The 27,521-nt window shown below is 34.1% G+C and overlaps 4 protein-coding genes, 1 non-coding gene and 1 pseudogene across 6 annotated transcripts; 4 read left to right on the top strand and 2 right to left on the bottom strand.

Moving 5' to 3' along the window:
* The first annotated feature begins 248 nt into the window (after nt 1-248).
* Nucleotides 249-1,491, top strand: LOC111015781 (putative germin-like protein 2-1). Its single transcript, XM_022290935.2, has 2 exons — nt 249-425; nt 742-1,491. The coding sequence occupies exons 1-2, from the start codon at nt 308-310 to the stop codon at nt 1,275-1,277; spliced, it is 654 nt and encodes a 217-aa protein (XP_022146627.1). The 5' UTR covers nt 249-307; the 3' UTR covers nt 1,278-1,491.
* Nucleotides 1,492-3,678: 2,187 nt separating this feature from the next.
* Nucleotides 3,679-3,751, top strand: TRNAV-UAC (transfer RNA valine (anticodon UAC)). Its single transcript has one exon. It is a non-coding gene; the product is annotated as a tRNA-Val (tRNA).
* A 2,586-nt stretch (nt 3,752-6,337) lies between these two features.
* LOC111015795 (putative germin-like protein 2-1) lies at nt 6,338-7,256 on the top strand. Its single transcript, XM_022290949.2, has one exon. The coding sequence runs from the start codon at nt 6,453-6,455 to the stop codon at nt 7,098-7,100; it is 648 nt and encodes a 215-aa protein (XP_022146641.1). The 5' UTR covers nt 6,338-6,452; the 3' UTR covers nt 7,101-7,256.
* A 261-nt stretch (nt 7,257-7,517) lies between these two features.
* LOC111015834 (putative protein phosphatase 2C 28) lies at nt 7,518-9,641 on the top strand (annotated as a pseudogene).
* A 144-nt stretch (nt 9,642-9,785) lies between these two features.
* HERK2 (hercules receptor kinase 2) lies at nt 9,786-13,509 on the bottom strand. Its single transcript, XM_022291005.2, is given in 2 exon segments — nt 9,786-10,004; nt 10,006-13,509. Coding segments are annotated over 2 exon segments (2,538 nt in total). The 5' UTR covers nt 12,520-13,509; the 3' UTR covers nt 9,786-9,980.
* Nucleotides 13,510-14,820: 1,311 nt separating this feature from the next.
* On the bottom strand, nt 14,821-21,738 carry LOC111015761 (myosin heavy chain-like protein). Of its 2 annotated transcripts, none has more exons than XM_022290907.2 (6): nt 21,454-21,738; nt 18,674-21,037; nt 16,965-17,091; nt 16,091-16,192; nt 15,439-15,532; nt 14,821-15,266 (listed from the first exon to the last, which is right to left on the bottom strand). In XM_022290907.2, exons 2-5 carry the CDS (start codon nt 21,010-21,012, stop codon nt 15,470-15,472), a joined length of 2,631 nt encoding a protein of 876 aa, XP_022146599.1. In that variant the 5' UTR covers nt 21,013-21,037; nt 21,454-21,738; the 3' UTR covers nt 14,821-15,266; nt 15,439-15,469. The 2 variants fall into 2 exon arrangements, with proteins under 2 accessions (XP_022146599.1, XP_022146598.1); XM_022290906.2 differs by having other exon boundaries at nt 15,456-15,532; nt 21,454-21,737.
* Between the last annotated feature and the right edge of the window lie 5,783 nt (nt 21,739-27,521).

Below are 27,521 nucleotides of genomic sequence, written 5' to 3'. Positions count from 1 at the left end.
ATTATAACAAATTATTTTGTTTACTACGCAACACACAACTGAATTGACCAGGCAACCGACTGACCATTTAAACCTTCATATAATTAAATTTGGAGGTTTCCATTTGCTTAGCCGGCTGCCCTTTTAAAATTTCAAACTTGATTCCATGCACCAACTGGATAACACCATCATCATATAATATCATTAAATTAATAATCTTCTCCTAATTAATTTTACCTATAAAAACCACCTCCACGCCTTCCCCAACTCTTCACCTCAAACACAATTCATTTCCCAATATTCTTGAGAGAAACTTCAGTTCTCACTAATGGCTTCCTCTAAAGTACTTCTTTTTGTAGCACTTTTTGTCGCCACTTCTTCCCTTGTCCTAGCATCCGATCCCAGCCCTCTTCAAGATTTCTGTGTTGCGGATGTAAACAACACTGGTAATTCTTAGGTCTAGTTGGATAATTATTTCGTTTTTTTGTTTTCTATTTTAAATATATATTCTCTCATTTTGGTATGTTTTCACTTTCTTTTCAAAATACATAAACAAGAAACATAAACAACTTTTGTTTTTCAAAATTTGGTTTAGATTTTGAAAAGGGATTTAAAAATTAATAGCAAGACAAAAAATAGTTGTAAAGGTATAAATTATCAAAAACAAAATGGTTATTGGTTTAATTTTTTTTATTTCTTAATTAAGAATAGAAAAATGGGTTTGATGCATATAAGTAATTATTTGGAATAATAATTTTGCAGTGAAAGTGAACGGTTTTGTATGCAAAGACCCCAAAGTTGTGACAGCGGATAATTTCTTCGCAAGAGGGCTCGATAAAGCAGGCAACACATCGAACCCAAATGGGTCTAAAGTAACGGCTGTGAATGTGATGCAGATTCCGGGACTCAACACGCTCGGCATCTCTTTAGCGCGTGTGGACTACGCTCCGTGGGGCATCAACCCACCCCACACGCACCCACGCGCCACCGAGATCTTGACCGTCCTCGAGGGCACCCTCCTGGTCGGCTTCGTCACCTCCAACACCGAGAATCGTCTCTTCACCAAGGTGCTTTACAAGGGCGATGTGTTCGTTTTCCCCGTTGGTCTGATCCACTTCCAGCAGAATATCGGGTACGGCCCGGCCGTGGCTCTGGCCGCTCTCAGCAGCCAGAACCCCGGCGTTATCACCATAGCCAATGCAGTGTTCGGATCCAACCCGGATATTCCGGCCAACATTCTCGCCAAAGCTTTCCAAGTGGACGAGGCCACCGTCACCAAGATCCAGGCCAACTTCTAAGGGCTTAATTGCAAAATTAGGCTTTTGTTTCAATAAAAATGTCAGCTTTTCATCGTTTCATTTGTTGTCTTGTCAGTCAATTTTAGGTCATGGTCTTGCGTTTAGATAATCATTGTTTTTTCTTTTGACTGTTTTTTTCTTCCTTTTCTCATTCGATTGTATTGCTTGTGGGGATGTTTTGTTGAATAAAAATATTGATTGATTATTTCATGTATTAATCCGTGTGATTAGACGTATAATTTATATTGCCAATAATTAATTAATTTTCCAAACTCAAATAAAAATGTTCTTTTCCGTGATTTGAAAACAACAATGTGTACAAAAAAGATTCAAATAAAACGATATTAATAATATTCGAAAAAAGCACACCAAGACAAAGGAAAAAAAATTTATATGTTAAAATCTTATTTTGCTTTTGAACTTCTAACTTGAGCATTTATATAAATTTCAAAAATAAATATGTTCATTTACAAATATAGCAGAAAATGTAAAATCTTACAAATATATATATATATATATATATATATATATATATATAATAATAATAATAATTATCATCATCTCAAATCAAACTCAACCTTAAATATAACATAAAATACATTTATCTAAAATAAAATAAAAATTTATGATAGTTTTAAAAATACATACTAAATTCATACTGAATTTTAACAGAAATTTGACATATGCATGTTTTGTTTTTAAATTATTTACTTTGTTTATGCAAGGGTTTGCACAACGGTTCTTCACGAATCAAGCTCGAACCCAGTCTCTGATTCCGACCTGAACAGTTGCGTGGACCTGCACAAGAGGGTAAGCACTCCAACGCTCAGTATAGATCGGACTCTGTATTTAGTTCGAGGTGAGATTCCATACCTGAGCGTAAAATGAAGCCCTCTATTTATAGGTGATGGATCTGACAGTTCACACGACCGGTGGTTATATGTCTTTTCTCATGTCGGACCTGTCGGGTTCCGAGCAGATCGAACCACAACCAGGTCGAACCTTGGCGTTGATACTTATCCTTTTTGGTAATGGGCGAACTCAGTCTCCTCGGCAGGGCCGAGGTGGATCTAAACAATTTTTATTCGATTCTTCAAATACCAATAAGTGTCCTCCACGTGTCCCTGATATCTTTACCCCCAAACATACTTGATGGGCATATATGTTTACATTAAGTAGGATAAATTCAAATTTTTGTTAAATAATTAATAAAAACAATATTGAAATAGATTTTTATACATAACTAAGAGACTACAACATTAATGATGAAAAACATAAACTAAGAGTTCAAAAACCAAATTATACAAATAAATTGAATAATTAAATAATGAGACAAGAATTGAATTTGTAAAGAAATTATGTTGATGATCTAGAAAATAATAGATGACGACACGAATTGGACAAAACATATCATTACTTTATATACATATCTTTTATTTCAATTATTCAAAAGGTTACGTGAAAAATGGGTGAGTAAATTAAAATCAATTTTTCTAAGTACCAACGAAATTGATCATTTAGTTACAATACAATATAAGCGATGAAAATATATTAAAACAATATTTTTTTCAAACTAAATATAATTTAAGATATGTATGATCGATAAAATGTCAAATGTTATTAACAATAATAATTTATCTTTTTAAGAACTAAATTAAGAGCTTAAATTATTTATGTCTATTGTCCTCGAGAGATAGAGTGTGGATTGGGGCGCTTGCTAGAATATCCTACAACTCTTAGGTTCAAGCCATATAACCTACCAAAATTTTGTTTTCTCACCGTGCTTAAAATACCTCCTAAACTCCAACTTACCTTGTTTGTATACTGGAACAGCTACCGGTGTTCTTTTTATGAATTATACACACGCAAGTAGTAAGATCGACTAGAGGAAGAAGCCGGGCCAACATATGCCAAAACACCCGAGTATGGTGATTTTGGAAAATAAATTATACTTCAATATATTTTTTTTTAAATCACTCTTCAAACACACTTTTAATTAGTTAGTCAAATCCTTGATTAGAGATTAGAGATCAACCTCCACATCTCTCTAGTAATATGATATTGTCTATTTTGGACATAAATTCTCATATATATAATTTAGATATCATGATAACCTTGTCAACAACAATATATAATACATGTTTGAAAATTTGATTAAATTTATGCTATGTTAAAAAAAATAGTTTACCTCAACTAATTTATACATTCATCTCCGATTAAAAAGTTTGTGAGTTCGAATTTCCGCCTAGTCCCAAAAAGAAAATATATGAATTATAGTAACTTTTATCAGACTTATATTATGGAGTAAAAATTTTCTTTTTCAAATACTTGTTTGTAATTATGTATCTTAACTGTGTTAGATTTACCACTTAAAACTAAAATGCAAAACATCAATAACATAGTTGCTGTGGTGTAGTGGTTATCACGTTAGTCTTACACACTAAAGGTCTCCAGTTCGATCCTGGGCAGCAACATTTTATTTTATATATTCCTTTTCTGAAGCAGCTCACTTTTGAATAAAGTTGTTTTCTTTTTTCTCTCTTTTGTTTTTTTATTTTTGAGTAAATAAGTGCTGCAAATTTATTTTATATATTTTCCTTTTCTGAAGCATTTCACTTTTTGAATACAGTTGTTCTCTCTCTCTCTCTCTCTCTCTCTCTCTCTCTCTCTCTCTCTCTAGTAAATATGCTGCAAATTTTATTTTTTGAGTTCCCCTGTATTGGTAGAAGAGTTGGCATGCTCCAACTTTATTGTAATACAATATTTACCAAACATTTAATATATATTGTTTAGCGAGAGGATTAAACTTTTATTATAGGATAAGAGATTATAAGAATGAAGACAAACCAATATCTATTCAATTTTCTCTAGATGAGAGTTTTTATCAAATTTTGAAAGCTCACCAAAAACAAAAAAAAAAAATCTCCTTTACATAGTCTTATTTTTACTATTAATAAATCAATTCATCAAACAAACATTGTTGAATTAATCGTCCAAATTAAATTCATGGAAGTATACACCAATTATATCACCAAGGGACAAATTAAACCAAGTCAAAATTGTCTCTCTATTAATATAATTTGGTTGAAGTGTGTATTAATATTTAATTAAGTAATTTTTACAAACAAACATTTTGAACTCCCTTCCCCAAAGTCATTGAACTCTACAACTATCTCTTGAAGTAGGAATGAGAATTGAACAAAACTAAGTCAAAATTGCCTTATTTATTATTTATTATTTATTTAGATGAATTTGTTTGACTTGACCTCTTTTAATTTCATATATTTTTTAACCACTCTGCAGTCTGCATCCTTTAATTGATTCTAAAATTTATATGATGTGTGTGGTGTCTTGTTTTAGTTTATGTTTTGAAGTTAAATTTTATTTGTTTTCCTAAATTATTTGTGTCCATAGGACAATTGGATTCATATCTTAAATTAAATTAGTACATGCAATATCATTCATTATGGTAAAACCTACTTTACCAACTATATATGTAATACATTTTTTTAAATTGGAGCTTTATATTTTAAAGAAACAATTATGTAACTGTGTATTTTTAAATATATCACCAAGTTTAAAATTTTTAAAATGTTATAAATTAAAGTCAAATATGAAATATGTAACCAAATCTGTCATTTGATAACTATGTATTTTTACATATATCATCAAGTTTAAAATTTTTCAAATGTTATAAATTAAAATCAAATATGAAATAGGTAACGAAATTGTCACTTGTTTTATCATATCTTTTTTTTTCCTTGTTTTCTTTTTATGTGCGTGTGTGTTGAGCTCTATAACAATGGCGGCGGGTGGAGTTCTTTTTCTTTCTTAAGAGGAGAGAGATGAAAGAAGTATGAGAAATTGGGAGAGGGGAGGGATGAGAGGGAAGGTGGGGAAAAATTATATTGAAAGAAGTATGAGAAATTGGGAGAGGGGAGGGATGAGAGGGAAGGTGGGGAAAAATTATATTTTAATTAATTTTAATAATTTTTTCTATGTAATCAATAAAAAAATTAATTAGAAAATATGCTACATATAGTAGAAACTAACCGTAATTTAACTTTAGAGACCATTTAAACTTATTTTCAAAACTTCGAAGATTGAATTGTGAGATTTTCAAATCTAGGTATTAAATAAAATCTTAACCTAAATTTCAACTAAAAATGTATTTATGCAAAAATAAGAAATTGTGATATGTTTTAAAATATATATTAAATTAGTTTAAAAAAGACATATTAAATAATGTTATGGAGTAAAAATTCCCTTTTTAAAATACTATTTTGTAATAATGATGTTAGATCAAAAGTCATATATGTGGTAAATTTAACTTTTTAAATATTAAATTGTCAATAAAGTTGCTGTGGTGTAGTGGTTATCACGAAATTGTGATATTTTTTTTATTCCACCTTTTAATTGAGAATTTAATAGTTTAACCCAGTGGAATATGCGCTCAAATTGGTGAAAAAAATGCTAGCTCCTTTGTATTATCTTATTTATACTATTATTAATATTAAATATTATTTTCAAACAAGCATCGTTGAATTATCTTCCAAATTCATGGAAATACACAAATGTCTCTCCAAGTAAAAAATTGGACAAACCAAGTCAAATTTGTGTTTGTATGAATATAATAATTTGGTTGAAGTGTTAATATTTAGGATTAATTAATTTTATAAAACAAACATTTTGAACTCCCCACCCAAAAGTCATTGAACCATACAACTATATCTCTTGAAGTAAGAATTAGATTAATTGAACAAAACTATGTCAAAATTGCTTTTTCTTAATTTTTTATTATTTAGATGAAGTGTTTGACCTTAATTTCCTACATTCTTAAACACTGCAACACCAAGTCTCTGTCTTGAACTCAGTCTTCATCAAATCAACAACCAAAGTTGATTAATAAACAATAATTTAAAACCATTAATCTTATACCAATGTGAAATCTCTTGGCGGCGGATCACCAACACTCTTTTACACTTTCAAACATGAAAACGTATAGTTTTAAGCTATAAGGGAAGTTCTTCCTCAGCCGTCCTTCAATTATATTTAAATGTTTCTGAATAATCTATAAATACAGCTTCATTGGGTAGTTCTTGTCAATCCATCCACACAATCAACTTCAGTTCTCTCTACAAATTGAAGTACCCGAACAACAAGTTCAATTCATCAATGGCTGCTCGAGTTCTGTTTCTCACATTCCTCGCTGTAACTTGCTCGGTTGCCTTGGCATCTGATCCTAGCCCACTTCAAGATTTCTGTGTCGCAGATCCTAACAATCCAGTGAAAGTGAATGGCTTTGTTTGTAAAGATCCAAATCTGGTGGAAGCCAATGACTTCTTCTTCGACGGGCTGCGCAAGGCCGGCGACACCAATAATCCGGTGGGCTCGAAAGTAACTGCGGCCAATGTGGCCCAAATTCCAGGCCTCAACACTCTCGGCATCTCTCTGGCTCGCGTCGATTTCGCCCGCCACGGCATCAACGCTCCCCACACCCACCCTCGGGCCACCGAAATCTTGACCGTCATCGAAGGCACGCTCTTGGTGGGCTTCGTCACCTCCAACACTGAAAACCGTCTGTTCACCAAGATATTGTACAAGGGCGATGTTTTCGTTTTCCCTGTGGGTCTGATTCACTTCCAACAGAACATCGGCCATGGCCGTGCGGTTGCGATTGCAGCTCTGAGCAGCCAAAACCCAGGCGTTATTACGATTGCTGATGCTGTTTTCGGGTCCAAGCCTGACATCTCCACTGATATCCTTGCAAAGGCTTTCCAAACCGATCCTGCTGTCATAAGCAACATTCAAGCCACGTTCTAGACAAGGTTAAAGATTGTAACTTTAGCAGAAATGATATCGTTTGACGCTTGTTGTCTCCTTCCCTTAATTGATTCTCATTGTTCTTCCAGTTATTGTTTGTGTATGTTCTTTATTAAAATATAATAAAATAATTTGAATAAAAGCTTAACTTTCATATTTTCTTTCTTTCTTTCTTTTAGCCTAACTCTCAAAATAACTATTTTAATTTACTTTGTCAAATCATTAAATATTTTGACAAATAAAAAAGAAAATTGCAAAAACAAAAATTTCTTTTAAAAAGTAACAATGGTAGTAAGGATATTGGTTGCACCGCCACGCGGTGGCCATAGCAAAGATGTAGCCGCCACGTATGACCAATCGTTTCTGGTCCTCTCCCAACTCTGCCTATGATCGACATGTCGTCACCACAACCCCGGAACCAACCCCGTTTTATATTATGAGCAAAGATTACATATACACCAGTGCTGCATGCTTCAATTATTTATACTGTCTTTTATATTTCGGAAAGTGAAGGTATGTTAATGCATGCTTTTTTTCAGTCACAAAGATGAAAAAGGTTAACAAACTAACCCACATATCGTTGATTTTCAAAATTAAAATTTTCTTGGATATTGCATCTCTTTCCCTTATTTTGTATTTTATTTATAGTTTATAGCGTCTAGCTTAAATTATAAGTTTGGTATCTAACCACTGTCCTAAAAACTTCAAAAACCTATGACTAAATTTGTAGTTTAACCTAAAATCTATTGATGCCTTATCTATATTTGGTATCTCCATATGATATTGTTCACGGTTTTACTTTTTGTTTTATTTGAAAGACTTCGTACCAATAGAGATAATTGTCCAAGTCTTCTCTTATATACCATAGATCACCCCAATTAATGTAGGACTTTGTTTTTACAAACCCAATAGTTCTTACACTGTACAGATTATTGTCTGGTTTTATGCAATGTTTTTACTCTGCATGTTATTGTCTTACTTATGCTATGTTCTTACAATAATGCAATGTTTTTTCACAGCACGGATTGAGGACATTGTAGGAAGAAGATAACACCAAGAACAACAACATTGATGACGAAATTGTCCTCAACTATAAGGATGAACGAAAGCAGGTTTTGGAAGATGTGGGAGATTCGATGCAGATAAAAGGACGACGGGTTACTTATGGATCTCATCTAGTACAAGTTAAGATGAAACATGGAATGTAAGACTATATCGTTGCCAAAGAACGACATGTCCACGACCACAAGCTGGGGCTCTTTGCAATATTCGACGGCCACTCTGGTCGTGATGTTGCAGAGTACTTGCAGAGCCATCTGGTTGGTAAAATCTTAAGCCAGGTAAAGGGAAAAGGACATTAGAGATTGAGGAGGCTCAACAGCAGGAGAGAAACTTTAACATTGCCATTTAATATATAATTTGGACAGTTTGATTTCTGGGAAGGCCCTAAAGGAGCAATCAGGAGGGCATATAAAGCAACAGACGTTGAGATTTTGGCCAAAAAAGTGAGAAGCAGAGTAGGCTCAACAGCAGTCACAGCTATACTAATTGATGGACAGAAGCTAATTGTTGCAAACGTTGGCAACTCATGGGTGGTGCTATGCAGAAATGGCTTGGTGAACCGATTACACTCAATCATGAACTAGAGAGGGAGAAGGAGATTGTCGAGAGCCAAGGCGGATTCGTTGCACAAATGCCAGGTCCTTTGTTTTGAGACGCTGTAGCTTCTGTTGGTTTTCTGTAGAATGATTGTTGATGATCGGGATTTTGCTTTCTAGGAAATGTGGCACGGGTGGATGGTCAGCTAGCAATGTCAAGGGCATTTGGAGATGCAAAGCTCAAAGAACACATTACTTCAGAACCAGATATCAGGATCGTGACCATTGACAATCGGGCTGAGTTCACCATTTTGGCCAGTGATGGCCTCTGGAAGATTCATTACTCTTGCCCATTTGTCTTGTGTCCTGAACTCACTAGACCAAAGCTCTCAATAAATGATAAAGAAGTCAGAAAGTGGAGAACTTTTTGGTTTTACACCTGTGAGGCTCTGTTTTGACTCTTGACACTGAATAGTTAATGATAGCAGTAAAAAGCTAAGAGATTTCCATGTGGGGTTTTGAAGAACTACTCTACTCCTCCCACGATTAATCACTCTTCTACTGTAAACCATTGGTAACTTTCATGGCTTTAATCTAGAGAGGTACTGAGATGGTTCTTTGGTTTCCTGTGGTTTCAAAATGCAGGTGATGTCAAACCAGGAGGCTTGCGATTTCATCAGAGAAATGGCTATGGATGCTCAAGAGGTTGCAGAGGAGTTGATCAACGAGGCATTATCTCGGAAGAGCAACGATGACATTTCCTGTATTGTTGTTACCTTCCACTAAACATCTCCATTTCTCTTTATACTTTGAGAGGAGTTGATCAAAATGGCCATTGATGTTCTGAAGATCTTTGACAGATCACTTTCTTCTTAAAATGTGTCTTTCACGAGAACAACTACTTAATAAAAGCAGAAATAAAAGGTTCCTCAAATTCACTTTCCAGATGATGTTTATTAACGTACTCAACAAAACAAAGCAGCTTACCAAGTATATAAACAAAATGATATTTGGAGGACACTTGAGAAGAATCTGAAAGACTTCTATAAAGAAATGAAATGACAATTTGAGAAAGACGCACATCGGAAGCAGAGAAGCCTACTCACGTATAATAAATTACATTTTGAGCAATACAGTAGATCTTAATATAACAAGAAAATCTAATATTCATACTGCTATAGTGGAAAGAACTATTCAAAAGAATATGAAAAGAAAAAAAAAAGAAAAAACAAATTTAATTGAATATAGGCAGTTGGCCTTACTAGTTATGTAACCAAATCTACTAGGATATATGATCAGTTGGGGTTTGAAGCTTCCAAGTTGGAGCTTTCGTCTTCCCCGTCAAGCTCTCGCCTTTATTCTTCAGCTTGAGCTGCTTCTGTGCAAGAACTTACTGCATCATTGGTGCGGATCCAAGCATCATGGAGTTGCAGAGCATATTCTAGGTGCCACAGAACTTCCCCCATTGTTGGACGAATCTTCCCCTCATCAGCAAGGCATTTTTCTGCCATCTCCCCAAATGTTTTCAGAGATTCAGGACAATATTTGCCTTTGAGATGTGGGTCGATGATGGTGTGCAGCAACTTTTTGCGCTGCCATCTCATTGCCCATTCTGCAAGATTTATCTGATCCTTTGGTAAACTTGGGTTTATAACAGCTCGTGCACAAACAACTTCTAACAATACCACACCAAAGGAATAGACATCTGATTTTTCACTCAGCTGTTGGCGCCTGAAATACTCCGGGTCGAGATAGCCGAAGCTGCCCTTAACTGCAGTACTAACATGAGTATGATCCAATGAAGGACCTGTTTTTGAAAGACCAAAATCAGACATTTTGGCAACAAATTTCTCATCCAAGAGTATGTTGGTTGTCTTCACATCTCTGTGGATGATTCCTCTCTCAGCTCCTGTGTGAAGGTAGTGGAGTCCCCTGGCTGCACCAATGCACACTTCCAACCTCTGCTTCCAAGTCAGAGGTGGGAGATCACTCCCAAAGAGATGGCTTCTCAGCGTGCCATTCGCCATGTACTCGTAAACCAAGATCATTTCCTTCTGCTCGTCACAAAAGCCGATCATGGAGACCAGATGTCTATGCCTGAGTTTAGAAAGCATTTCGATTTCGGTCTCGAACTCAGCAAGTCCTTGCTGAGACTGCGGGTTGGCTCTCTTGATTGCCACAAGAGTACCATCATCAATCTCCCCTCTGTAGACCTTACCAAAACCTCCAACTCCAATCAGCAGAGCTTCATCAAAGTTGTCAGTTGCTGAAAGAATCTCTGCCAATGTAAACCATTTACCAACTCTGATAGACGGCATCGTCCCATACTGACTTTGGCCTCCGCCTAAGGACCCTCTGGCATAGGTGTTGGTCATAGTTGCCCCATGACTGGATGCTGTTCTCCACCTTGAAGAGTTCTTCTTAGTGAAATTCCTTCTCCGAATTCTGCAGAAGTAGATGACGAGAATGGTAATAACAGAAAGAAAAACAACAGATGCTAAACCTGCTCCAATGCCTATCCAAAGAATTTGCGATTTCGAGTTTCCCGTCGATTCCTCTAAGGCATTAAACCTGTCAATGTATGCAAGATTCCCATTCTGACTCAGCTTAAAGATCTCCAGACCATTCAAGAGAGCGTCAGTTCCTGCAGCACCCGCAGCTGTATCAGGGCCTAATTGAATCCAAAGGGTGTTGATTTTAGATGATTTTGGTTCAAGAAAATCCACGTGATGTGCTTTGTTCATTCCCCCTGCTCGAACAAACACATCAAAACTTTCCACTGCAGTCCTGTTGTTTATGTATATCTTGAAAACCCTCTCCCTTGCCTTATCATATAGCAGCTCACAGAAATGCAATCGGATCAAGTACTCGAAACCAGGATGAACTTCGAATTTCCACGACATGTTGAACCTTTTCTCGAGTACTTCGGTCTCGGACATCGTTCTGGCTGTTTCATACACAGGTAGAGGAGCTACAATGGAGTCATTCAGGGAAGCATATGTTATATTAGAACTGTTATGTATCTCCGACCCAGCATTTGCTGTGATCATATAACTCGAATCCACTTCCCATCTTCTCCAAAGATTTGAATCTTGAGTGGGTTTGATCTCCTCACCTCCAACGTTCAATCTGTACATAGTTTCAGTTCCCCTTTCACTCACATTCAAACCAACAGCATTTCCACCCACCTTATCAATCAAACCTGCAAAGAGCTCATCCACCAGGGGGATAACTTCAACCGCATTGATGAACCCAAATGATCCTCCAGAAGGGGAGAACTCGATAACGAATGATTCCGAATTGACAGCAACAATGAACTCTTTAATCAAATAGAATGAACTGGAATTGACCCCAGAACGCTGAAACTCCATATTCTTATATGCAATCTCATTGGGAACGCTCAACTCTGAAACCAGTCCAAGACCGTTAGCTGAGACAGAAAATGATGATCCGTTCACATTGAAGTTTTCAAAGGGGAAGGGGCAGAAATGGAGCCGGACAAAATGATTACCCCAAAGGCCTTTGAAAGTATAGTTTAGGGAATTGGTAAAAATCCGAGCAGTTCTATACAGTGGCTCAAAGACTGAATCGCCGCCTAGACTGGCTGTGGAGGCGTTAATATTAGCACCAAGATCGCCGACGGAAAAGTTTCCCTCGGAGGCCAGGTCGCCGATCCATTTCCGACCATCAACAGTAACATCTGAACTTGAGCCACAGTTAATGAAAAGGGAATTGGATTTGGCTTCTCCGGATTGTAGGTACACACAGATTATCAGAAATATCAGCGGAATCAAGAATTTCCTGATTCGAACATTCCCCATCTTCCCCAACAAACGAAATCTCGTCTTCTTTGCTCTTTTGGTAGAAATAAGAAGGAAACTATCAAACTATATTTTCAGCCAACACTCATGAACAAACCCATTCAGTAATCGAATGCGGCAACTCCAAAGAAACTTCATCGACCTCGAAGAAAGGACATTCTTAGAATTTTATTTATACAAGAACTTCGTAGTTACCTTAACCAGACTAATGGACGCATTCAGAGACAAAAAGAGGAAGCTACAGAAACTCAACTCCAAATGTCTCTTGGAAATTGGAATCAACCCTTCATCTCTTACCAACAGCCTCAGCTAACTGGCAGATCTGAACAAGAACTGGGAGGAACAAAGAGAAAAAAGAAAAAACCCAGATAGAGGAAGGAGAATTTCAATGGGTTATCTCTCGAAAAAAGGAAGAAATCAGAAGATGGGTTGTCGCTGTTGGAAACAGATAAGAGAAGGGCTGATATGAAATGGCTTTGTCTCCATATCTTCTTCACCAAAGAGCCCAAAAAACTGACGCCATTGAAACGCACGTAATACAAATTCCCCGGAGTGTAATGTGTAATGTAATTGCAAATTGCAATACAAAATTTTCACTCTACTCTTCTAAGTTCTCACATTCACAGCTCTGTTTTATGGCAGTGTGACTTATCTGTGTATGGAAGAGTCAGGTTTTGGGGTGCCAGAGATGGGGCTCCATTATTTGCGAGGTGGGTCACATGCCTATGTCTGGAGGAAGATAAGCAAAGCAATTATTCTTGCGCCATTTCCTCAAAAAACTACCATTCTTTCACACTTTGTATATCTTCTATACTAAAAAATAAAGCTTTCGCTTGTCTTCTGCAATTCCGTACCACATGGTACCCCCAAATAGTCCTCCATTCACTTAACCTTCAAAACCCACTCTTCGTTTTGCTCCAATTTTATATCTTACAATTGTCTCCCACTTTCTTGTCACTTGCCATTCATTTTGAAGAAGATATTCAAGCTTCCCTTTTTTTTATTAAGACTTTGAGCTCAATTGTAGGCTAAATATGAATATAGATGTTGTTCTTAACCAGAAAAGTAGGCTGAAGATAAAATTATGCAAATGGGTTTTTGTCATAAATTATATTCTTTTGGGAAGAAACACCAGATTTTTAAGTACAATAATGGGTTTAAGCATACATGTAAAAAGAAAGCCAATCATGAAAATAGGATATTTTTACTAGTCAAACACAGATATTTATATATTCTAGCTGGACACAATCCAATCCATACACATGGCTCCAGTTACTTTATTTCCATGTTTGTTTTAATAATTAGATTTCCAAACCAAAAGAGGCTGCCTCGACTTGAGCACAACTCTTGTTTGTTTCCATAACAACGTTCGATATCTCCAAATCAAGTTCACCCCTCTCTCTCTCTCTCTAACAAATTCTCGCCAAGATCCAAAATTTATAAGTTGTCGTACCAATTGCCTATACTAGAAATCACGATGAGGAATTACATAATTTGTAAGTTCATTCAAGAGAGCATGATCTCCACTTCTGTGTTCAAACTCCTACAATATCATTTCCTCTTCAATAAATCTTGATAACCATTTCTTAGACTTTGTACCAATTTTTAGGAACACGAGTAATAAAAATTTGATGAAAAGAAATTAAACTTACCCTAATCCATCAACTTAAAATTTCGGATTAATCAATGATCTAACATATTTGTCAGTCTATTTCTATTGATAAATAAATCCTACTAAAATATCGGTCATCAGGAGCCCAAAAAGGGACAGCTGTGGGCAGAATGGCCCTCCATTTGGCTAGACTTCTCCATCAGAATGAAAGCTTTCCTCCATACACGGATGCCCCAAAATTTTAACACAAGAAAACCAAGTTTTGTCGGATTCATAAAAACCTAGAGACTTCTCTCTTTTCCCTCCATTATTCAGATTCGATTTGATATGCCAACAACTGTGATTATTTTAATAATGTATACACTATACAGCAGCGACAAGCAATCCAATTATTGTGTTTAAGATTAGTGCACAAAGGGGAAAGGAACAGGCGATGTTATTAAAAGCCTAAACCCAAAATTGTCTCCACAGCATGATTTTGACTTCACAAACAACACCTACAGGCCAGAAGCTTAACAAACAATGAAATCACCGACACTCTCTCTATCTTAACAACTTTCAGATTCCAGATTGATCACAAAACGAGTGGACAATTCTCTGTTCTAGGATTGGCTTTCTCCATCTTTGTCAATGAGACAGGTGAAGTTGAGGGTTTTGTTCAGCCATGTAATGAGATAAGAACATGAATGTGCTGTGTAAATAGACTTTCTTTCTTTAATTTAGTGGATATGAAAGAACATTTACAACGAAGGACAGAGGGAAAAAGAAAACTATGAGAAACAATAACCATCTAACAAAAAGAACCCTAAAGGTTAAACCGAAAACAAGGAGCCTACGAGCCTGAGATTAAAAGAATATGATGTACTTTATACCTATAAATCCTGTTCTCCAATCTATATTGCTGTTGTGCTGATCCTTTTCTGCCAAAAGATTTTCACAGGCTGACGTCCGATGAGATTAGGACCGGTAACTGATGCTTTGAGGACATGGGTTTCCTGCCTCCACACAGCTGTTTAACTATCTACTTACAGTTGTTCCTTCCTTTTCGGAGGCAATGTACACCTTAAAAATAATGCCTTTCCAGAAATCTTGTCATTGAAAAACATGCAGCAGCAGGGAACTTGCAGCTTGTTACCTGTTCAATGAAATTCAAACCGAGAGGAAAAGGTATGATAATTGTTTCCCAGAAAATACTGCAATATGCACAAGAATCGGTTGTATTTATCATCTTCCAGATGACACCCATTCGAAGTTGCATTTGAAGTACAAGGTACAGTATCAGTTGAATAGATTAGGATGTGCCTTACTTGGTTACAGACATTACCTCATCAAAGCATGTCAAAATGCTGCTGTCGTATCTCCACTCAATTCTCTTTTTACAAGCTTCAAGATGTCAACGATCTACATAAGAAAAAGGTTCGAGTATGAATTATCAGCAATTTAAGGGCGTTAGTGAACAGACAAAAAAATGTAATTAATCACAGAGGAACCCGTAACGTATTTTACTCCAAGCACACGCAATATAACCATCCACAAAATTCATCTGATTTAACTTCAAGCAATATCTGGCCACCCTATTTGAGGTCTCGCAATAACACGAGGTTGAATATAAAGGTCAAGATGTTACACTATACTTAATATATGGGTATAATTGGTCACAGACCTTATTGGATAAACAAACAAGAGACTAAAAAGCGCAACTAACACAACACATATTATTATATGACAGCAAAAAAACAAGTAAAAAATATGTACTCCATTATATTTATGGTAACTTACGTAACGTCTTTATTCCAGGCGCATGCAACCAAATAACGTACAATTAATGTTAAATATAAAGGACCAATTGCAATATCCATGACCATATTTCTGACCATATTTCTTATCTATTTTTTGACATAAGGTATCCATGAGGATTCACACTGACGCATTCAAGAATTTAAAGGAAAAGCTGCTTACTCCAGGATAATGTTGCAATATAGGTGAATAATGATCAAGAGCAATGTACATCTTTTCAAGAAGTCTTAAAAGGGCATCAACTTCATCCCCCAGTAGATCGACCTGAAACAGAATCACAAATCAATACCTGTTTTCTTGTAGCAGACGTAGGGAGAAAATAACAAGAGGTAACAAATATCATTGTCAAAACAAAAAATATATATAGATGAGAAAAATTATACAGTTGACGTATTCTCCCCTATGCTTTGCACCTATTTCATTCACTTCAACACATGTAGATAGTAAACTAAAATGATATCTAAATGAACCACAAACTGCAGGGTCTGACGACAACAACTTACTACTTATGAGGCTTATTCTAGTCATCTTTCAAGCAACCAAATCATTCGGCAGTTGGTTCCTTGATGAGGAACTGTTAAGCTAACTCTAACTTTATTGACAAACCTGAATTCTTTTTCTTTTCGGGTAAAATACATTTTTATTCCCTGATGAGTTTGATGATAAGTTCTTATTTAGTCCCTAAGTTTCAAAAAATGTTAGTTTAGTCCCCGACATTTAGAAAATAGTTCTAAAAGGTCCCTAGAGTTTGACTCCCATTAGTAGAACTGACGAAATGCTGCTAACGTGGCTTTAGTGAGGTGGCAGGTTTAGATGATATAATAATTTATTAATTTTATATTAATTATAATTTATGCAGCATTTTTTTCCTTTTAATTTTCACTTCTCTTTTATCTCTCTTCCCTCCCTCTTCTTCCCCGATACTCCTCTCCGTCCCATTTGGCCGCACATACAAGTTCCATAAGTGAAAATGGAATACCAACACATAGAACTAAGAACTAACAAACTGGTTCACTTGGAAAGTCTGCTTTAGTACCTCAGCTTCAGCCTTTTGAAGGTCAGAACACCTCTTCTCATGCCTCTGCTTGTAGATCAAACCTGCTCTTTTAAGCATACAAGCATTCTGGATAAGTGAATTTGTCTGAGAACTCAAACTCTCCAACCTGAAGGCAAAACCACATATTAATGGCTTCAGAGCGTAAATTTTAACTCAATCTAGCACATAAAATATAAATAAAAAACTATACAAGGCTACTTAAGAAAATTCTAAATAAAGACTGGTAATTTTCATGCATTTATGTGGCAAAATAAGAGGTTCAAGCAATCCAATTAATGGATAATTAAACAAAAAGGTAGTGGGGGAAAGCACAGAAACTGGGGGGGAGAAAAGAAATCAATCGGGGATGAGTTTAGCTCATTCACCCATGTGTTTGTGAAAGAAAAATGTTGATCTAAAAACTTCCAAGTATGAGCTTCTTGAAGAGTTCCTTTGTTTAACCAAAACATGGAGTGAAAACAATCTTGCCTTGTTCCTTGGTTCGATCAAAACATGAAGTGATCAATGATCAAATGATTTAGCATATGTAAGCAACTTGTGAGCAATAGTAAATTAGGCTGTAATTAATTCAATATTAGTTAAGGTTCTTACTTAATCTCAAAGCATCAATTCAAGATAATAAACATCAAAAAGAAAGCATTCCAGAAAAAGTGAGGGTATCCTGTACCAGATTTAATAAAATCAGTTAATTCATGTGTAAACATGAAGGTAAATCTCAATAATAAGGAATAATAATGTGTCAACCACTTGTGAAGACCAAGCGCATTTGTTTCTCTTTTGTCCTTATGCATCAGTTTGTTGGGATCTTTTCTTTCATATGTTCAATTTAGCTTGGGTAAAGGACAAGTCAGTATCTTCATCAATTTTTCAGTTGCTATTTGGTCCTTTCTTTTCGCCCAAAGCAAGTCTTCTTTGGAAAAACGGCCTTAAAGCACTTATATCCGAGTTATGGTTTGAGCGGAATCAAAGGACTTTTGAAGGGAAAAACCACTCAGCTTTCGAATGCTTCAGTATAGCTAAGTTCAAAGCCTCACAATGGTGTGCTCTCTCCAATTTCTTTGCAAATTATTCTCCTAGCATGATTTGTTCTGATTGGGAGGCTTTTTTTGTGTAATGTTTAAGCTTCATTTATTAAGTTTGGTTTGTTTGTATCTTTTTATTTTTTATTCTTTTCCTTCTTCATCCCCCTTCATTTCACCCCTTTGGGGATTTGAATCTTTGAATAAATTTTGTTCCTTTTCATTTATCAATGAAAAGTTCGTTTCTTGTTAAAAAAAAATAATGTGTCAAGAGCCAAAAGAGACAAAATGAGAAAGCAAGGATCTCACTAATCACAACTCTTATAGTTGAGTGCTTCTAAAAAAAATTTGAAGTAAAGTGAGGTGGTGTCTTTCATAATAGCCTTGAGGGCATGATGAGCTGTAACTCCACCTCAGTATCCAATCTTTCCTCATAGAATCTGGTTAGAAGGTTATAGTTAACCAACAAACCCCCCCCCCCCCCCCCCCCAAAGCAGGGATAACTAAGGTAAATCAAAATAAGTTATCTAACCTTCCCACTTAAAGCATAATAATCAAGCATACCCATGCAGGTGATGAACAATTAATGGCATAAAAAAGCTCGAAGATTTACCAATAATCCAGGTTGCAATAACAATATCAGAACAGATCGAAAATTTTAGCACATACCTTTTATTATTCCTTGAAATATAGTCAATTGCTGTATGTTCAAAATCAAAAACTTCTTTCAATAATTCCTGGACCAGAATAATTACTGATTCCATCTGCTTCCTAGATTCCTTTTCTTTCTCCTCAACCAATAACTCTGTCTTCTGACTCTCTAACAACCTAGCAACAAGCATCCTCCTCTCTTCGTCAACCTTGCTTAATTCCATCATTGCTTGTTCAAGGTTCTGTTTTGACTTACAAGTTTCCACCTCAAGGAATTCAACTTTCCGTAATGCATCTGCCAACTTCAATTGGGTAATATTGGACTCTTCATGGCCCTTCAAAATCAGTGTTTCCTGTCTGTTGGTCTGATCCTTCAAAGAGCCAACCTCTTCATAAGCTAAAGCCAGCTTCCCTTTCTCTTTCTCTAATGCAGAAGTTATTTCTTGCACTAGCTGTTCTTTTTCCTTTAATGACGCTCCCAATAATACCAATTCTGCTTGTAACTTTTGTTTTTCGAAAATCTCTACTCTTAATGCCTCCCCACAATGTAACACCTCCTTTTCAAGGGACTGTCGAATTCTCATCTCCTCAATGTATCTGTTGTTCAAGCTAGTCATTTTTTCCTCAGCTTCTTTCCAGGATTCTTGTAAAACAACTCCCAAAATACCTTGCATAATGATAGATTCTTCATCTAAATGTTCATCTTCAGATGTGCTAGCAAGCTCACCTCTGAAAGAAGCTCCTTGGAAGATGGTTTCATAAATTCCTTGCATGATATCATATCTCAGAGCTGACTCCTCATTGACGCATCTAATTGTGTCCATTGTCTCCCTTAGAAAACATTTGACTATATCCTCGCCAATTGAGGCTTCAAATTTCGCATCCTGCATCTCACATTTAATTTTTTCAATCGTATTTAATGATTTACCATGCCGAAGAGACTGTTGAGACATTTTCTCAGAAGAGCTTGAAATTTGCAAAGACAAACACTTAACCTCCTTTTTCTTTTCTTCAAGTGAGTCTTTAAGGTGGCGATTTTCTGCAATAAGCGACTCCAGTCTATTCCTCATTGTTCCTAGGTTCTCATCATTAGCAGCAGATACACTTAGTTTCTCATTTTCCATAAGAATGTCATCTAATTTTAAAATAATGTCAGGGATTTTTTTCCTTAGTATGTCAAACTCTTTATCCTTCTTCAATGACGACTTTTCCTTTTCTTTCAGAAGTTCTCTCTTGAGAGTGAAATTTTCTTCAGTAATTTCGTGTACTAAGGACTCATGATTTCTACTCATCTTTGTCATCTCAGTATTAAAATGATTAATTAATTCATCTCTATTCAAATGCTTTAGACGAGCAGGATCCACATTTTCAGGAAGATTCGTCTTGGACATTTCATGTTTGCCATTTCCTGTTGATGGAGCCATATGGTTACTTAATAACTTGCGATGAGAATGATCAGAATCCATGGAACTATAGGAAAACAAATGTCCAACTTCAGGAGATAGTGATTTTGAAATGATATCTAATTCTTGACGTAAACTTGAAATTTCCTTAATCTTTTGGACCCAGATCTTTCTTTCATTACTGAAAATTTTAGCATTTTGGTCCCACAGTTTCTCCTCTAACTCTTGTTGAACACTCCAGATATAATTTCTAATCACCATGCCTTCAATATCCGCTAGGAACTCCTTCTCATCTTGCCACTGACCAAGAGATGCTTTCGATACTTGAACTATATCTTCCACCTGATTATAGAAAGTGTCTAAATTATCTTGAAGATCATCAACTATTTTATCCACATCAACACATCTCGAAGATGCTTTTTCTTGTAGTATACCACTCAATCCCACCAACTCAGAGCCTGAATTAATCTTTCTGATTGAACTGCATCCTCTTATTTTATCAATTTCTTTCCTTAGTTTCTTGAAGTTCTCCTTGGCTGCGTTCTTTAGGTTGCACACTGAATCTCTCATTTCATCATGCTCAAAAAGAGCACCAGAGATGCCTTCATTTCTATCACATTTAGTACTTTTTGACTTATTCGACCTCAATGGAGACACCAAAGACTTATTCTTTTCAGAACCCAAGTGGTAGCACTTTAGGATTTCCCTCAATTCAGACACCTCGGATTCTTTCCGAGTGATTTTCTCATTCGCTTCCTCAGAAATTGCATTTACCATACCCTTGATGACAGCGTCACTTACCATCCTTGAAATGGTCAACCGGTCATCAATGTCTTCTAAATAAGAGTCCAAATCCTCGAGGATTTGGATGTCATCACCCAGATCCTCTAATTGTTTATCACTGGCGCTTAGTTGCATGTTACCATTCTCCTCCGGAGTCGCATTTGCATCCATATCTTCTCGGACTCACAATGGCATCCTACAAGGAAAACAATAAAACTCGTGTTTATTAAGTTAAAAGATATTTATCGGATATGGTCGAATGGGAAAGGCGTGAACCATATCTTAGAAGAGTCAACTTGATCACTAAGAAGATAAATGAACATGAAGCTAAAACCTACTCTTCTATGACGTCAAACCTCGGGAGGAAAAATAAAAACTTCTCAATTGAATGATTGTAAGAGTAAAATCGGCCAAATTTTCAAAACTCCCTTCTCCCAAAGACTTCATTGGCAACTGAGCAAGAGCTCGAGAACTAAAAAGACCGCAACTGAAGTGACCATTTAACTCTTACCATCACTTCTGTCCATCTCGAGCATTGAAAACTACTCCGAATTCAAAAAATACACCAGTAAAACTTAAAATCCCAGAAAAACAGACGCAATTGGTACTTACTGTTGAAGCAGACCAGAAGTCAAGTGCTGGCTAAAAATTAACGGTCAAAAGCGCCGGGAAACCTCAAGACGACAACAAGTAAAAAACTTCCTGGGTTCCCCTATCCACCTTGACCAGTAATTTGAATTGCCCGCCTGTGTTTCCGCACAGCTAAATTAGGGTTTTGCAGAGGAAGAAGGTAAAAGCTAGGAGGGAAGAGGGGAGGGACTTGGTGAGCGGGAGAGGGAAGGTATAAACATGAACCGGGCCCCCAGAAAAGTAGGTATTTACAATATTTGCCCATCTGAACTGTGAATTCAATTTTTTGTCTGATATTTGTGTCTCGGATTCCGTTTGAAAAGCTTTGGAATTGATGAAATTAGGTTTAAAAATAATTCATTAAAAAAGTCAATATAACATTTTATATATATAAGGAAGGAAAGGAGAAAAAAAAAAAAAAGAATCTACTGATGTAACAGGTGTGTACAAAATTGATAATTTGTTTGTATTTGAATATAATTTGTAGTACTCGCTGATATTATCGTTTTTTTTTCTTTTTATTTTTTTAATGGGTGGAGCGAAGATTTAACCCTTTATTAAGTTAATTTTTTTAAGGTTATTGTAATTTTAATGTAAACTTATAGTACCAGCGGAATAAAATTCTTATATGACCTCTTTGATTTAAAATACAACTTTTTGATTATTAAACTATAATGAAATCAAAAATTATGGATATTTTTTAACATGTTACTTTCATTATAAGAAAAACAAAATAAAATAAAAGTGAATTAAACTCCATGTCTTAAGTAACATTAAATTAGCAATTTTTTAATATAAATATGTTAATAAATAATAATGTAATGATGTATCAACTCTTTGTAAACCATTTTCTGGGAGAGCCTAATTAAAATTTTTAAACCATTAGTGGCCTAAATATTGAAATAGAAAAAGCGTAAACTTTCATTAATGAGTAATTTGTCAAAGCTTTATTAATTTTAGATAGATATTTAAAAATTGTTTGAGGTAAAATATAATTAAAATATTGTAGATTTTAAAATTCAGACTTGTTACGGTGACAATTATATAAACAACACACCATTTTATTTATAAAGTTACAAAATTTTTAATATCCACCTTTTAAGAGCATCACCAAATCCAACTATACATTATAAAAATAAAAAAATAAAAAGAGAAACAAGAGAAAAATGAAATTGCTTACTTGGAAAGCAATTATGATCTTCATGATTACTTTAATTTTTCAATTTCTTTTGTGTCCTATTTTGTCAATGTTAATATTTAATCAAATTGGAGTGGTTCGAACCTATGGGTCCCACCTTTAAAAAATTAAAATAAAGTGTGACAAAAGTGGGTTCTCAATTAGGTCCGTGCACAAAGTAATAGAAATACAAAACAAATCCTAATCAAACAACATTACTATATTAAAAAGAAAAAGAAAGAAGAAGCCACGTGTCTGATCTATATGATTTGAATATAATTTGAATTTAATCTCTACAATTTTAAAATTATATAATTTCAACTTTGATCCATGTAATTTTGAGTTTCAATTTAATTGTACTCTGCTTCAAAAATATATATATTTATTGATACCATAAATGGTTCCTAAATTGTCTTGTGTCTATAAAAATATTTATAATTTAGGCTTCATTTCAAATGGGTCAATATGATTTTAGAGGTTTACTTTTTATCTCTCTTTTTTATAATTATTTTAGAAGTTCCAATATGTGTCAATTAAACCTAATAAATCTCATCTAAACAATCTTTTACCTACACTAAAAAAAATTCATATTAATTTTATTTCATACTCAATCATGAACTTTTAGGGATTGACTAAATTACCGAACCAAATTTGAAATACTAAATTAAAACTATACTGAAACCGTAGAGTTATCTTATTTTAACTAAAAGACAACTAGTACTTAAAAAAATATAAAAAGTTAATGACCGTAATTAATTGGCGATGTGCCTCCCTAATATTTTATTTAATCTATTATAAACTACAGAATAACTACTATTCTTTTCTCAGATACTAAAAAATATTTTTTTTCTTTATTAAAAAAACTCATTTTTATCACTTATAATTATTATATTATCAATATACTTAATCTTCCATCAATGACTAATTGGTTGACCTCAAATAGGAAATCATAAATTAAGATTAGGGAGGTTTGAACTATCTGTTATGGACCTGGTAAAAATATTAAGAAATGTTTAATTAAAAAAAAAGTAGAAACATATATATTCTCTGGTTTATCAAGAGTTCATCCTAACATGACCTATGCACCATGGGTCCAAGCCAGGAAAGGCCCAAATGTAACTGGGCCAGGAAAACCCATAAAAAGCCCAGTTTATAATGCCCCGGCAAAAAGTTCCTTTTTTAGCATAGAGGGTCTATTTAAGATACCTAATTACATAAAAAGATTGAAAGCTTTTGTCTAACATAATTCCAAAATAGATGGTACCCATAATAGAAATTACTAATATATCCCTCTCAAAATAAAATATGAAATTGGTAAATATTTATTAAGATATATGAAATCCCTAAAAGTAAGCAAATTCAAATGTCAAAAATTGAGATTTTTAGAAACCCACAATTTCGTAACCTCTTCATCTCCATTGGTTTCTCCTTCTTCACCGCTGCGACAAAAAGGTTTCTCCATCTTCAAGCTTCTCGTCGCGTTTCTGAAGAGATTTCTCCGACGGGTGCTTCTCTGTTCTTTGCAGAAAATATCTCTGGTGGCCTCCGTCGCATTTCAGAGGGCAACATCGTCACGCTTCCTTCGTCTCCGGCGGCTACGTCGACCCATTACACTGTAAGTTCTAATTTCATCTTCTTCCTCCATCGCATGAGCAATCCAGTCCGTCATGTCCACTTATGTCGTATTTTATGCTATATTTAGGTTTCATTTTTGCACAGAATCTAGGTATATAGTTCTTATTGTATATTCTAAAATTAGGTTTCATTTTTTGACAGAATCTGTTGCTCTCTGATTCCTGTTATCTCATGCTATCGGCTACTATCCTTTATAACAGTCTATATTTGAGTTTATATAATATAGTGATAATGATTATGATATATAATATATATCTACATAAAAGTATCTCCATATATACCGGTGAAACAATTTCCATGGAAAATCTACTAGGATATATAATATATCTCTAGTTTACAGAGGACTTTCGGTATTACATTAGTATATACGAGTATATTTTTATTTATTTGTTTGTTATGAGTAACGTATGTATGGTGATATATAGTGTTTAGATAAAGATATATATTATATCTCAAGATTTATGTATCTCGATATATACAGATGATGATTTAAAGTTAAAAATATATTGAATATATACCGTTAATGATTTACATCAATACATATGGATAAATTTTATATCGCATAAGGTTTAGTTTATGTTATATCAAATATCTTATATACTCAATATGCTATACTTTATATCATATCTTTTAGAACTTCATATTGGCTTTCAGCTTGGATTATTTGCCCTGTAATGAGCCTTTACTATTTTACATGTTTTAGGGAAAGTAGCAGACGACAATGATGTTGTGTTGGGCAGTGAACGAAGAAGAAAATCGGAAACAATGGAGGAGAGATGAAAAAAATCTTTTTTGGGGATTTGGAGGAGAGAATTAAGGAATTTGAATTGAGATAATATCTATGGGGTCCACGTTTATTAAATGATTGTGATATTAATTTATGGAAATAATAATTTTATATTTCAAAAAATCCAAATCTATTAATAAATGAAAATGCAATCAATAGGGGTAAATTCAGAATTAAATTAAAATCCAAAATCTAAAAGTGTAAATTTATAGAAATTTAGACATTTATGTAAATAAGTTTCTAAAACAGCCATTCGAATATATTATCTTTTTTTTTTTAAATCCAAATAACTCATAAATTTTGTTATAAAAAATGGTCATCCAACAATGTTTTTTTTTCTTTTAAACATGTGGGGTGGGGATCGAACTCACAACTTCGTCAATTATCGCAGAGCTACGACCACTTTAGCATCATCCAACAAATTAGTTTTTCCTTCGAAAGGAAATATATATATATATATTTTTGTCACTTCACTTTCTGTTTGATGTACTTTCAAAACGTTAATTTTAGTTTATATATTAAACCTTTGTTTATTTTAGTCCTTGCACTTTAAAAACTTTCCCTATACTTTTAAAAAATGACCGATTTAATCCCTATTTGGAAAATTTTAACACAAATTTTATATACATTGGAAACCATTTAATACTGCATTTCAAAAATTTTAGTGAGTGAAATGTGGTGCTACAGTTATAATATAAAAATATTAGATAAAAATAAAAATGATGAGACCAAAATGATCCCTTTTTATAAATACTAAATAAAAAAATGAAGGAATTACATAAAATAAAAGAACAAAATTTGTAAGCATTAATACCTGAATAAACACCTCAATAGTAAAAAATCAAAATAAACTAAACATGGATGAAAATTGTATTTAAATAAAAAAAATATAAAAGAAAAGAGAAATGAGCTGTTATCCAACGGGCACATTTTAGATGATAATGACAATTTCAAGTTGTGTAATAAATCTCCAAATTGGTTTTGAAAAGCTAATAATTATTTTGTAAGATCTCGTATCTCAGTCCTTTAATTGGCTGTCATTTTATTTCTCTTAAAATTAAAAAAGAAGTAAGGATAATGATAAATAGATAGTTATAATTAAAAATAAATAGGATGGTTAAGTAGTAGTTGGGCAGCAAGCTACTCGCTGCTACATCACAGCATTTAATAATAAATGGAAATAGATATCTTTTAAAAAAAAAATTATAAATAATAATAAATAAATGGAAATAGATACATAGCACAAAAATAGACGAAGAAAAAATAATGAATGGTTTTGATTTGTTGGCTAAAAATATTACATAGAATGACAAGTGTTTATGTGAACACCACATAATCATAAGTAGTCAATAATTTTTCTTCAAACAAAACTAATCTTAATTCAACTCTCGTATGTTTACACTATAGTTTTATATTTATTAATAATTGATTAATATGGATAGATCTCACGTTATTTTTAATATGATAATAGTGTAGCAAATAGTGAATGAGAATATTATCCATAACTTTATAGAATGAGTATTTCTGATTCGATTGTCCTATAACTAAGGAGGGAGTGATTTGAGTTAATTTGAACTCCTATTTCATTCAACGGCCATAATTATATATAAGAAATAATGGGGCAGGAGAGGATAAGGAGGGGTTGGGTGGTGATGGGTATGTGAAGTTCTAGAAGAGGTGAAAATGATAGAGTATTTGTTATATATATTAAAAAGAAAAAACAAAGTATATTATATATATATATTTTTTATGTAATTCTGTACCCTTCTAATGTCTCGCTACTTTGTACAGTCAATTTGAATAATATAGTTGATCAACTAACTTAGATACCTATCTCCTAAACATGAGAGTTTATACTTTTTGGTGATGACGGTCGTTTTATACCCTTTTGATGATTTTGCTACCTTTAAAATTGATTGATTAGTGGAATCTTTTTCATAATTGGGTAAGTGATATTTTTTCTAAATATTGAAAGATGGTTAAGAGACCTGCATTATTCATCCAATATTTGTCTTACTTAGTGCTTCATCATTCATCCAATCTTTTTCATAATCGGGTGAGTAATATTTTCTTTATTTCAGTTATTTCAAAAATTAAAATTATTTGCTTTTAATTTCTTTATTCACTACTAATTTGAGAATGTTTTTGTTTTTATATTTTAAATTTATTGCTCATTATTTATTTGGTAATAAATTTATTAAGTAGCAAATTTTTAAATTTCAAAATAAAATAAAACCGGACCTTAAATTTTTTAATTTGAAACATAAAAACATATATTTTTTTATTTTACTATTTTTTTAAACTCCTTTTCGAATCGTATGGAATATATGCGTGCAAATAAAATTGAATGCTATACCAGACAGCAGACTGATGTGATGTGACAAGACAATATAATATAATAAATATAAAGGACCAATTGCAATATCCTGTAATTTCTTCTAAAAAAAATTA

This window comes from Momordica charantia (genome assembly GCF_013281855.1).
Source record: "Momordica charantia cultivar OHB3-1 chromosome 1 unlocalized genomic scaffold, Mcharantia_2.0 BLBB01000001.1, whole genome shotgun sequence".
Classification (NCBI taxonomy): domain Eukaryota; kingdom Viridiplantae; phylum Streptophyta; class Magnoliopsida; order Cucurbitales; family Cucurbitaceae; genus Momordica; species Momordica charantia.
Note: the sequence above shows the minus strand (reverse complement) of the source record. Positions and strands in the feature narration are given on the sequence as shown.